The sequence below is a fragment of the Thamnophis elegans genome, chromosome 8, assembly GCF_009769535.1.
Source record: "Thamnophis elegans isolate rThaEle1 chromosome 8, rThaEle1.pri, whole genome shotgun sequence".
In the NCBI taxonomy this organism is placed as follows: Eukaryota; Metazoa; Chordata; class Lepidosauria; order Squamata; family Colubridae; genus Thamnophis; species Thamnophis elegans.
Genome location: NC_045548.1, coordinates 52335304 through 52348284, shown reverse-complemented (window position 1 = coordinate 52348284; position 12981 = coordinate 52335304). Strand labels below are relative to the sequence as shown.

At 36.4% G+C, this 12981-nt stretch overlaps 1 protein-coding gene across 1 annotated transcript in view; it reads right to left on the bottom strand.

The window, feature by feature from the left end:
* The window catches only part of SLC26A7 (solute carrier family 26 member 7), a 57787-nt gene that overhangs the window by 17128 nt on the left and 27678 nt on the right, over positions 1 to 12981 (bottom strand). Inside the window, exons 9-13 of the mRNA XM_032222283.1 lie at positions 12488 to 12565; positions 9608 to 9703; positions 7444 to 7550; positions 5223 to 5289; positions 3118 to 3258 (exon numbers count right to left, since the gene is read on the bottom strand). Of these exons, the coding sequence (XP_032078174.1) occupies positions 3118 to 3258; positions 5223 to 5289; positions 7444 to 7550; positions 9608 to 9703; positions 12488 to 12565 (489 nt within the window). The remainder of the gene's footprint in view (positions 1 to 3117; positions 3259 to 5222; positions 5290 to 7443; positions 7551 to 9607; positions 9704 to 12487; positions 12566 to 12981) is intronic.

The window sequence follows — 12981 nt, the reverse complement described above, 5'->3', positions numbered from 1 at the left end:
CAACAGCCTGAGACCAGGGTCCTGACTACTTGCGCCATCTGGTCTTGGAGTGGGACTCCTAGGGCCGGAAGGAGGGATCTCTGTGATGTAGCGAACCCTCCTTCCCCGGTAATGGCCTGCCCTAAAGTCCCCGCCGTATCTGCCCCTCCCTGTTACGACCGCAATACCCCGACCCTCTCCCGTGTCTTTAGTCCCCTCAACCACCCCCATAGCCCCCGCAATTCCCGGCAGGTCCTCCGAATCAAGCACACTCATTTATACACTCAAGCAATCCCCACGTAATAATTAAAAACACATAAAAAATACAACAATCATGGAATAATAAAAGTGGGATCATCCAGTTCACACATACAGTCACATGCACTCACCATACCATTTAAAAATTTGCGCAGCGTGCGTAGATCTTATAAAAGAATATATATAGAAGGGGAGGTAGCATTTCTTCCCTTCTTACGTAGTTGGGAAGGTCCCAAAAGTCCAGGCGATTAAAAGAAATCGTCAAAGATGTTAAAGTCCGGTTTGTCAATAATGTCAGTGAAGGCAGAGTCTGGGTAGTTGAGATGGTTTCCCTGGGACGACGAGGGGCAATATTAACCAGATGGGTACAATTTGTTCGTACGTGAAGAAGCCCAACAGATGTAATTGTAGATGTAATTATAGGAGGGGTGGGTAGATGGTAATTAAAGAGGCGGTAAAGATGATAAAGATGGTAAAAATGATGAGACCAGCCAAAGGATGGAGGAAGTGCCAGTAATGGCCACTGGGGGGAGTCTGAGGTCCACATACGCTGCCTTTCCGGAGCAATGGCGTCCAATACAGAATGGTCCGGTGGACGATTTTGCCTAACGTGGCCCTCCTGAGGCAGCAGCAGCAACAGATGATACCCAACACAACAAAGAGCCTGTCGTTGAAATCCTGGGATCACAGTCCAGGTGGATAGATGATAAATAAAACGTTGCAGAGCCCAGTGGAAGCAACGGCAAAACACAAAAAGGATGCCGTGCCAGGGGGAAAGGAATATATATGAAGGGTATATAGGTTTTAATAATAAATATGTTTAATTAAACCTTCATGTGTAGACCTGGTCTTTCAAATATGCCTTGAAAGTATGCCCTATTTGACAAGACATGTATCTTGCATCAATACTAATTGCATTTCAAGGGCACTCTTTTCTAGACAAAAAGGAGTTGTGCAGGCAGATATCTCCATTTGTGGATTCATATTTTGCCCCTCGGTCTCTTTTTGGAGTACAATATGCTTTCTTTGGTAATAATTGGACAATTGAAAACCCACATTTAAAACTGTTACAGCAAAATATGCTTACGTTCTCAAGCTTTAAATAGAAAGGAACTTGCTTCCATTTGATTCTCTCACTTCTATTTCTATAGCTATCTACTACATTAAATGCCAAATCCATTAAGTTTTAGAAAACAGCTAAATCATTTCTGGAATCTCTGAAAGGTTATAAAGCACTTATTGTTGTCTCTTCAGTAGATAACATCCACTGGTATTATGCCTGAGGAAAATGACACTGACAGCTTCTCGTTCTATGAATTTGCCTAATAATTTTCAGAGGATAAATTCTGCCCATTAACAACCCACTCACAGCATCCCTCATGTTTAATAGAATTCTTGACTTTACAAGCTTTACAACTCATCTCAATTTGGACAATTTCAACAGAGGCCTTATCAATCTGCATGTGTCTGTGTATGGGTATTCTTGCTGAGTATCAGAATTATCTATCTTAATTTCTTGCCCGATTGGATCCTAGCTGCTAGTTCTAATCAGATTACTGTTTTAGGGCCATTTCAAATCTTAATTGATTTAATTTCATATCCTCAAAAATTATTTTTAGGGATAGAGGGCATTTGTACTATATAATCAAAGTCTTTGCTTATGATGATGATCTGCTGGTTTGAAAAATCCATCTTATTTTTTTTTCAACCATATTTAAGTGAAATCAGCAGAAACATTTCTGTAGCAATAGAATTAAATGCAGATCCAGAACTGTTTCACAAGAACAGAATTCATTGGAGAAGGGCAAAGAGGCCAATGCTTTTCTGTAATAGCCAGCATTGCTCCGCGAATAATTATCTATTTATATCTCCTCCCATATTTATACCTCCTTTAAAAGTAAAGATTTTTCCTGCCCAATCGTGTCCGACACTAGGGGATAGTGCTCATCTTAATTTCTTAGACTACAGAGCCAGCATTGTCCAAGACATTTCTGTGGTCATTTGGCCAGTATGGCTATACGCGAAAAGCGCATGGAATGCTGTATCTTCCTACTGAAATGGTACCTATTTATCTACTTGCATCTGCATGCTTTCAAATTGCTAGGTGGCAGTGGTGGGATTCAAAACTTTTTACTACCGGTTCTGTGGGCCTGGCTTGATGGGCATGGCGTAGAATGGTGGGTGTGGCTTGGTGGGCATGGCAGGCAAGGATAGTATAAATTCCCTCCCCACTCCAGGGGAAGGTTACTGCAAAATCCCCATTTCCTCCCAATCAGCTGGGACTCAGGAGGTAGAGAATAGGTGGGAGTGGGGCAAATCAGAGGTGGTATTTATCGGTTCTCCAAACTACTCAAAATTTCTGCTACCAGTTCTCCAGAACTGGTCAGAACCTGCTGAATACCACCTCTGCTAGGTGGGCAGGAGCTGGGACAAGTAACGGGAGCTCACTTTGTCACACGGCATTCAGGTCTTGAACCTGGACTGTCAGTTTTCCAGTTGACAAGCCCATCATCTTAACTGCTGAGCCAATGCACCCCTCACATCTCCTTTAGTCAGATATTTGAGAAATAAAATGTGAAAGTAGGATAGAGTGAATAGAAGGACAGAAAATGCCTGGCAACAAATGAGTCTAGGTGCAATCTCAGACAGATTCATGTAGGACTCTTTTCAGAAACTTGGAACCTGCTATAGGTCACTGTAAGCAAAAGTGAGCTGGGGCAGAAGATAAGTCCAACTCAGCATTGTAGGCACCCTTTTGACCTTGTGTGAAATTTTTAATCATTACCTCTTCCCAGCAATACCAAATACAATCATTTAAATGCAACTCTAAAGGCCAAATTAATTTTCACTTTTCCCTTCCCTTTATTAAGTGCATCTTACCTTGTTCATATCTTCCGACAGTTCTCTTGCACATGTCCACTCCTTATAGATTATTTCTAATATATTGGCGTAAAACTTCTTAGCATTCAGAAAGACTAATGGGTTATTCACTGACACTATTTTCACTGGTTGTGAAGATTCCTTTAGAATAAAAAAACCCCCAAACTTTAGAAAATAAAATATTTTAAATGCTTTATAACATACAACCCCTGCATTATCCACATGGATATTAGGAGCACAATCAAACGCATTTTCAAATAGGCCAATGACAACATGATTTAGGTTAGTACTGGTTGATCTAAGAGATCTGAGCTACAATAATGGGTAACTACTAAACCAAAGTGGAGATAAATATAAATATAAATATAAATATAAATATAAATATAAATATAAATATAAATATAAATATAAATATAAATATAAATATAAATATAAATATAAATATAAATATAAATATAAATATAAATATAAATATAAATATAAATATAAATAATATAAATATAAATATAAATATAAATATAAATATAAATATGTATATGTATATGTATATGTATATGTATATGTATATGTATATGTATATGTATATGTATATGTATATGTATATATATATATATATATATATACTTAAAGTCACAACCCCTGGTATGCCCAAGTATGGGAGGAAGGTCACACTTCCACTCTCTGTCATTAGGCTCGTCACATAAATATAACAAATATATATATATATATATACACACATACATACATACATACATACATACATACATACACATACATACATACATACACATACATACATACATACATACTTACTTACATACATATACACATACACACACACATACATACATACATACATACATATATATATATATATATATATATATATATATATATATATATATAATTAATTAACAAACATGTAAAATACACACACACAAAACCTAGACGTACACCACATGTACACAATACAATACGAACAGGAGCTTCCTGTTCTTTCTAATAGCAATTTATCAATCGATACCGCTCACCTTATATTATTTCCCTTTCTATTGTATTTCATTTGGATTTCACCATTCTTAACCCTCTTATTTTACTCATAACTATTATTTTTTAAGTTTTGTTATATTCCTTCATTGATTCTTGTTTCTTTCCTCCATCCACCTATACCATTTATCCCATATTTGGTAGAATTCTGATTCTTCTTTTCCCTGGATTTTTTTAGTTAGTTTGTCCATTTCAGCACAATCCATAACCTTTCTTATTATTTCATATTCGCTTGGAATTAATTTGTTTTTCCATTTCTGGGCAAAGGCAATCCTTGCCGCTGTAATTATATGTAGTATTAAATACTGGATTTCTTTTTTATATTTCGCAGAAATTATTCTTAATAAAAGAATAAAAAAAACTTCAGGTTTCCATTCTATTTTAACCCCTGTTATTGCCTCCAGCCAATTTTTGATCCTTTCGTGGAGAAGTTTTTATATCTCTTGGAAATCTGGATTTTTGCAGCCTTGCAAAATCTGATATCCCTACATTTATTGACTGAGCAATTGTTCTAGATACATAAATTCCTCAATAATATTGTTATTCTCTCAGAATTTGTGCTTGCAATTCTACATTTTTGTACAGCTCCTTTAATTTCATAGTTAGATTTGCTGTTTTATTTATGGAAATTACTGTTTATCATAAAGTTCAATAGACTATACAATATAAAATATTATCATCCAAACTCAAAGGAAATGAAGCAGAGATATCAATTCACAGCAAGTTGGCAGCCACAAGTTAAGAGATTCCAGACTTATCCCCAATAATTTTGTCATACTTTTAAGTTGAGGGAATGGCATGGATATGCCTTGAATTGCCATGAAATAGGATTGTCACTAAGTTGTGAGTGAACAGGTGAGATGAATAAAGTCACATTTCTCTCATCACTTTGGAGTACATACAGGATGAGCAAAGCCTGAACACATACAGCCCTTGCATATTTGGCCATCTAGAAAAAGAACTGAAACCTTTACATTTCTATATACAACTTCAGAGGAGGAAGAGGAGCAAAGAATTTTTTCCAAAGGAAAAAAAATATAACAAAAAAATAAGCTTACAAAGTCTGCTTCTGTTTTGAATCTGCATTCTGTTTCATTCATGTGCTTCAAGCTCAGTGTTGTTGCTCTATGACAAACATATAGAAGAATGTGAAACAAATACATAAAACAGAAAATCTTTTTAAAATCAAGTGTTTTTTTCTTGTGGTCCTTTTCCAAGTATCCCAGACGCTGTAAATTACTTCCTAGCACAAGGTGCTTGCATGTTTAAACCATAGCATTCATATTATACTCTAAGAATGCTTAATATTTAAGCTAATCATAGAAGTGGTATATTTATTTAAGTTGTCTTGCTGGTCATGAAAGATAAGCAGTCTCCCGGTAGATTTTATATAACTTTTTTATATTTCCGTGCAATTGTTAGGGTACTACCAATAGCAATAGCACTTCAGTGATGACAAACCTTTTTCGTCTCAGGTGCCAAAAGCATGCACCCTTGCATGCCCACCCCCATAATTTAATGACTCCATTCCTTAAGCAATGACTGCATTCTAACCCTGTGCCACCATGGCTCCTTGGAGTAATAAAAATTTAAGATGTTAAAGAGCTATTTAGAATCACTATTTACTTTAGTACTATAGTGCATTAGCACTACACAGATGTCTGAATTGGCCATCCTGAGATCATGAATCTGGAAAGTTGGCCTAACACTGGACTATAAAAAACACTGTTCAAAAGAGAAGAATTGTAAATATGAACTGGTGATGGGAGATTACATGAGCAACAGGCAGATGTTTAACCTTTTCCTTGATTACCATGATCATGTTTGAGTCTGTGTTTGCTTGGGAATCTCAAATTTCATTTGCAATGCTTACTTCGATCCTTGCAATGGTCCTCCACTTTGAAAACTGACCTTCTGAAAAAGAGTCAAGGGCCAACTAATGCCTACTCAACTCATAATTCTTAGTCATTGTAGCTAAAGTCACACAAGTAAATGTGGGAATTAGTTCTCATGTGATCAAAAGTAAAAGATGTGGGATCAGGTCTGTCTGTTACCAAAGCAAGGAAAGATGGATATGGTTTCACTCACACCCCACAACAAGTATAAGTAGTCCTTGACTTACAATCACAATTGGAACCAGAATTTTGGTGCTAATTGGTGCAGTCATTAAGTGAGTCATCGTGTGACCAGACTCAGTTTTACAACCATTTTTATTGCAAGTCCTTAAGCAAATCATGTGGCTGTTAAGTGAATCTCATGGTGATTAAGTGAATGTGGCTTACACAATTGACTGATTGTTGGAAGCCAGATGGGAAGGTTGCAAATTATGATCACCTGACTGCAAGACATGGCAACTGTCATAAATGCAAGCTGATTAGCAAGCCTTAAATTGCAAATTGTGTGAGGCAAGTCACTTTTTCCGAGGCCATGATATCTTTGAGCCGTTCTGCTTGAACAGTCATAAGTTAAGGACTTATGTAAAAATAGGTAAAGGTGAAGGTTCCCCTCGCACATATGTGCTAGTTGTTCCCAACTCTAGGAGGCGGTGCTCATGTCCGTTTCAAAGCTGAAGAGCCAGCGCTGTCTGAAGACGTCTCTGTGGTCATGTGGCCAACATGACTAAATGCCAAAGGGACCCAGAAAGCTGTTACCTTCCCACTAAAGATGGTTCCTATTTTTCTACTTGCATTTTATATGCTTTTGAACTGCTAGGTTGGCAGAAGCTTGGACAAGTAACGGGAGCTCACTCCGTTACTCGGCGCTAGGGATTTGAACCGCTGAACTGCCAACCATTCTGATCGACAAGCTCAGCATCTTACCCACTGAGCCACCACATCCCTGTGTTTATATATGTACAAATACAGAGCTGGAATTTCTAACCTCTTTTACAGAGCAGGTAGGAGAATGAGGCACAAGAATTTGAACCCTTAATGCAGTATACATAGAACTGGCTCTTGAAATACAGCAGTCACTGAAATTCTTCTTTAATACCTTCTTGACTTTGGTACAATAAATCAGAGACTCTTGGGTCCTTATGGGCCTATTTATCTGTTCTAATCAAACCTGTCAAGAATAAATCTGACTGAAATAGCAGAATAATTATACTTCCAACTCATTAAAACTTCCAGGATTATTTGTAGGAGGTAAAAAGAAAAAAGAAAACTGAACACTTATACATAACAAAAGCAATTTGTAGTATACATTTGTCATGAGCAGAAGACAAATCATTGAGCATTTCCAGAGATCATTTGCTTCTAAAAACATTTTAAAAGTCCTGACCTTGAAAAACGGAAAACCACTATCAGTATTGTGCAGACGACACCATACAATAACCCTACATTAGCAGCAAAGCAAACTGTAAACACGTAAGTGCTGACCCAAATACTCTGAAAGATACAAAAGAGGAAAACATATTTCATAATTAGATAGACACAATTCTTTGTGCTGGTGGTTTTATTATATAATTAACATTTTTCATTACTTTAATTAGAAACAAACAAATGTAAAAGCTGAAAAGATATTTTGCAAGATATGTATTTTAAGTTTAAATAATTTAACAATAATTTACCTCAGAAGATGTTGGCCTTCTAAATTGGTAAATGAAGAATATTTCATTCTCTAGAACAGGGGTGTCAAACTCAATTTCATTGAGGGCTGCATCAGGGTTGTGTTTGACCTCAGAGGGATGGGATGGGTGTGGCCAGGGTGGACATGGCCAGCTTGATGTCACTTGTGTCAGGGACACCTGTGGTGGCCCGAGCACTCTGCCAGCAAAAACGGGCTCCTGAGCTCCGTTTTTGGCTGCGACAGCTTCCTGCACCCCTCTGCCAGTGAAAAGAGAGCCCCTCCCAAGCTCCATTTTTGTTGGCAGAGGCATTGTGAGCTCCTCTTTCACTGCCTCCATGGCTGGATCTGGCCTGCGGGCCTTGAGTTTGATACCCCTGCTATAGAACACTGAGTATCTGCTAAAGCATATATGAAATTAAGGCTGTGCAAAGCATTCATAATGGGGTGCTTTGCAAACCAAGTTAATGAAGCCCTCCAGCCCTCTTTCTCAAAGCACTGAAGCAATTGCATCCTCTGAAAATTAGAAAAGCAAATGTGGATCCACATACATGTGGAAACAACCAGAGAAAGCATGATTTTATATATTCACAATATATTTTTATGCATGCCTCTTCTGCTTTCTTAGATCATGTCCGTATAAGGTTGACTGCTTGTACTCAAAGACTATATAACATTCTGACATCCTTTTGATTTCTTATGAAACAAAAATGTCATAGCATAGAAAAGAAGGCAAAATCACGAATGTAAAATTAAAAGTGCCTTTTAACAAATCTGGAGTTAAGCCATATTAATTTTTTATTTGCTTGGACATGTTCATATATTTCTTATTTTAATGCTACTGTATTTCAAAATCCTTGCTTTTCATTTCAAAGCATAAATTGTCAAAATTTTACTATAAAGTCAGAGGGAACACTGAGTAAAACATTAGATTCTAATCAGAAAAACCAGCTATTTGTGTTTAGAAACAAAACAGAAGCTGGAATAGTCAGGAATTATGACGAAGATCTACTTCATCCCTAACATATGGAATTTTAAGGAAATCAAAATGATGGGAAATTATCCTCTGGTGAATAATTGACATTTGAATGAGGCAGTCTGATTATTTTCAATGTCATATTGTGGATTAATTCATATATAAATCATATCACAATGCATAGTCCTTAGAGCAAATTTGCCAAATTGAAATTATAATCACATCTGGAGTGAAGTCATTTCTTTGCAAAAACACTGAAGCATAGAACTTGGGAAAATGACTGGCTCAGCACTTACATATTAAAATGATGACTATGAATTTCAAGTAGAAGACAAGGAGACAACAAACAGAGGCTCAGGAAAACTTTATACAAATTGTGAAGAGCAAAAAAATAAAAATCCCAGTTTGAAACAAGAACCCTGGCTAAACACTCTAAAGATGAACCATAGGAGAAAGTTAATTTTGCAACAATATTCTAAGTGGTATATACAGGATGGGATCTGTAATAGTTGCTACCTGATGTTGAAAAAATGATCAAAAAAGCAACTTTTGAGGCCTCCCAGTAATGTCCCAAAGCTGATTTTTCAAAAGGCAATTGGACTTTGTTTTTCTTGAAGATGTTTCGCTTCCTATCCAAGAAGCTTCTTTCATTCTAACTGTTAGAACTGAAGAATCTTCTTGGATGAGAAGCAAAATGTCTTCAAGGGAAAAAAACAAAGAAAAGTCCAGTTGTCTTTTGATAAAGCACCATGGGACACAAAAGGGAGGATTTATTTATTAAATTTATATGCCTTCCATCTCACTGTCAAGCAACTCAGGGCAGCTATAAAGATAAGGAGATGAAACTTTTAAGATTACTCCATATCCTGAAAAGATTGTGCAGTAAAGTTCAGCTTTACTTACCCATTCAGTTTTATCCACACTCCAGTATTTTTTTAAATCTCGGAACTGCATCAGCATTCCCTTCAGGCCCACCACAATAATACTTGCTAGCACACCCTGGGATGAAAGAGACATTTATTACAAGATGAAGTTCATTATTCTGAAGGAGTTATTTGTCAGAATATTCATGAACTGGCAGAGACATGGTAATAATGGTGATAAAACAGTCTGGACTCTTGAACATGCTTACAATCTCTCCTCTCTACCACATTGGAAGAATCTGCTGTTGGTATTGTAACAATGGGAGCTGAAACAGTCTGGAGTCTGGGTGTGGCTTAGCTCTGAACTGAAACTACAAAGAACTCATTCTCTGTATACCCTGTCTGTGTTTGAACATGCTTACAATCTCTCCTCTCTACTATGTTGGAAGAATCTGCTGTTGGTATTGTACATTTATTCATGTGTTATTATGAATATAAAGAAGTTAATGAAACCTGCTGAATAAGTTATCAATATGTGCTTTATGGATTTGATTTTTGCAACAAACTCCAACAGAAGTATTTTGGAAAAAGGACTGGCAAATCACAAGGCAGGCGCAGATATTGTTCATACATGTATCTTTCCCTTTCCCCAAATATACATAATGCAAAATTAAAAATTAACCAAATAACTAAATATATTTAGCTGAATGCAATTGTTACACTTGTATCTACCACATGTCCCTATTTCTGCTCTGCCCCAGAACTCTGTTTGAACTTTTTTTTAAAGGTTTTCATCAGAAAGAGATTGGTCTTACATTCAGGTTCACCTATTTTCCTTTTTTTTTTTTTTTTTTTTTTTTTTGGTACTATTATAGGATACAGTATCTGAACTATAGCTTCCTTTTCTCTGTCTGGACTTTCAGGACCAAAGTAGAAATACAAAAAGTTTAATACTTCTAATACATAGGGGGAAAAACAGGTTGGATGAACATTCCTGGCCCCTGCATGCCAATTTCCAGCAAGCAACAATTTCCACAGGGCAGTATCGAATGTCTAGACACTTTAATGAAATTGAGGTTATGTTCAATGTGATAGGTGAACCCAGTCTAGCTCCATTCAGCTGGTTAATCACAATTCTCCCAATGAATGATGAATTTTCATAGGTTTTTACAACTAAAATTGGATCAATGTTTGTTTTTATCCAATTTTCTGTGCTGCTTTTGGTGATGTTAGTCAGAAATATCCATCTTGTTCAGTTCCAAGCTGGGAGAAAGACACTGGAAACATGGAGGCTGATTGAAAAGATGGTTTATTGATGAAGCAGAACCACATGGGTTTGTGGTTCTGGGCAGTTGACAAAATGGAATTGAGAGTGGATGGGTTTTATAGTTTATTTGGGCTTTGCATTTGAGCTTCCTGTTCCTGTGCAAGAATGTGTATATTATTTGCTGTTAGATTCCTATGAGGTCATGTAGGGGTCATAGCTAGGTAAAAGAGGAAATGCAAATCCTAGGTGTTTGTCTGAGCTAAGTTTGGTTGAGGCTTGGACTGCCGTGGGAATGGTGCAATGAACGGGCTTGTGTTCTGAAAGGGTGTTGGGCAATTCCTATTCTGGCTTAATGGCTTTGTCCTGTGTTGGATCTTGAGTGAGGGCTAATCCTACCATTCTGCCTTTGTTCAGACTTTGCTGCAGGGAGTTTCTAAATATCCTGTCTTTAAATGGGTCTGTATTTCTAAAAGTTGCTTCCTCAGTTTCTGCTTTGGGGCAGGGAGATTGGGGCTGCTTTCTGCCTCTAAAAATATGTTTCTCCATTTCTCCCTTTGGGGAAATATAATATTCTGCTTTTTAAAAATATTTCCCAAAATATTTCATTCTTCTAGGACGGGTAGGTGCTGACTTTCTGCAGTGAGATCAGCAGCTAGATAAATTTGATTAATTAATCAAATGTTTTATAAGCTCCAGCTATTTCCTTTCTTCAGTGGTGGACAACCAAAAGCAATTCATGATTAAAATAATGAATGACCTGTTGGCAATCATATCTTCCACCTGTGCACAACAGCCTTCTTGAATTTTATGATTGTTATTGAATGAATTTGCAATCTATGTGTACTTATATAGGTAAAAATAAGCTCCATCGAATGCAGAGGGATTTTCTTCTGCATATTATAAAGAGTATTAATTCCTTTGAATCAAAGCTGGCTCTTGGTGACTATATTCAGTGCACCTTGATTTCTGATTGTTCAGTGCAACAATATTTATTATTTCCCTACAATGATGTCCCATCTTTCCACCAGAAACTTAAAACAACATATGACAAATGGCCATATGGAAGTGGTTGCTTCTGGGATTATTGTTTTTAAAAACTTCCCAATGTAGCCTATAGCTCGGGGATTTTTAGTGATCTCTCATCAAAGTTCTAAGCAAATCCAACCTAAACCAGAAAATAGCTGAAGTAAATTATCCTACAGTTGCTTTCATTTCTCCTGTTCACCTAAATCTCTTTGCAAGCATTTTTCTTACACAAAAACCATTTTCTTTCTTAAGCAAAAAAAGAAAAAAATGCTTCACGGTTTATACACTGGAAGAATAAATTGTATTCTTGGGCTGAGGCCAAAAACCCCAGCTCAGCCTTACAGCCTATTTTAATCTTATATAGTAGGCGCACAATATCTGAGCTTCTTATCCAAGCAAAATAAAAAGTACTTTTGCACATGTTTTTTGTTCTTGGTATGCAGCAATAGAATGTCCTTTCATGGAATCCTAAAGAAAAGTGGAATGATCATTTTCAGAAATAATAATTTCAGCTAAGTAGCTATGCAATCCAAATAATAATAGTAAAGAACTATAGTAATAAAAGTAGAATAGTAATTAAATAATAAGCACATAATAATAGTTAAAAGGAAAAAAAAAGAATTGTACCATTGGTAGCCAGTATAACATTGGTCCTATTGCATAGATAACCACAAGAACCAATATACAAGATATCAGACAAGCCACCTAAAAAGAGTTGGAAAGAAAAAAGTATCATATTATTCAGATTCCAAAACTCCTACAAATAAAAGTTCTTGGTTTTCTCAAAGTTGCTGAGCATAACAAACCACTGCAGACATATAAAAATTAACAGAGATGAGAAAGGGACTTTTGGCTCTCTCACAATCTAGAATTGGAAACATTTGAGAATAAATTAATATTTTTCTTGTTATAGGTTATCCCTACATTACGCAAGAAGAAAATGCTTGTATCAAATAACAGGATATACAACATAAATTTAAAAGCGGCACATGTTATTTCGGATACCTTACCAAATAAGAGCTTTAAAGGAGAAAACTCAAGGATGTAAAGTTGTATTTTAAAAAAATAACAATGTGTTCACTGTCTACTTGCATCTGTATAAATGTTGAAATCCACAGATA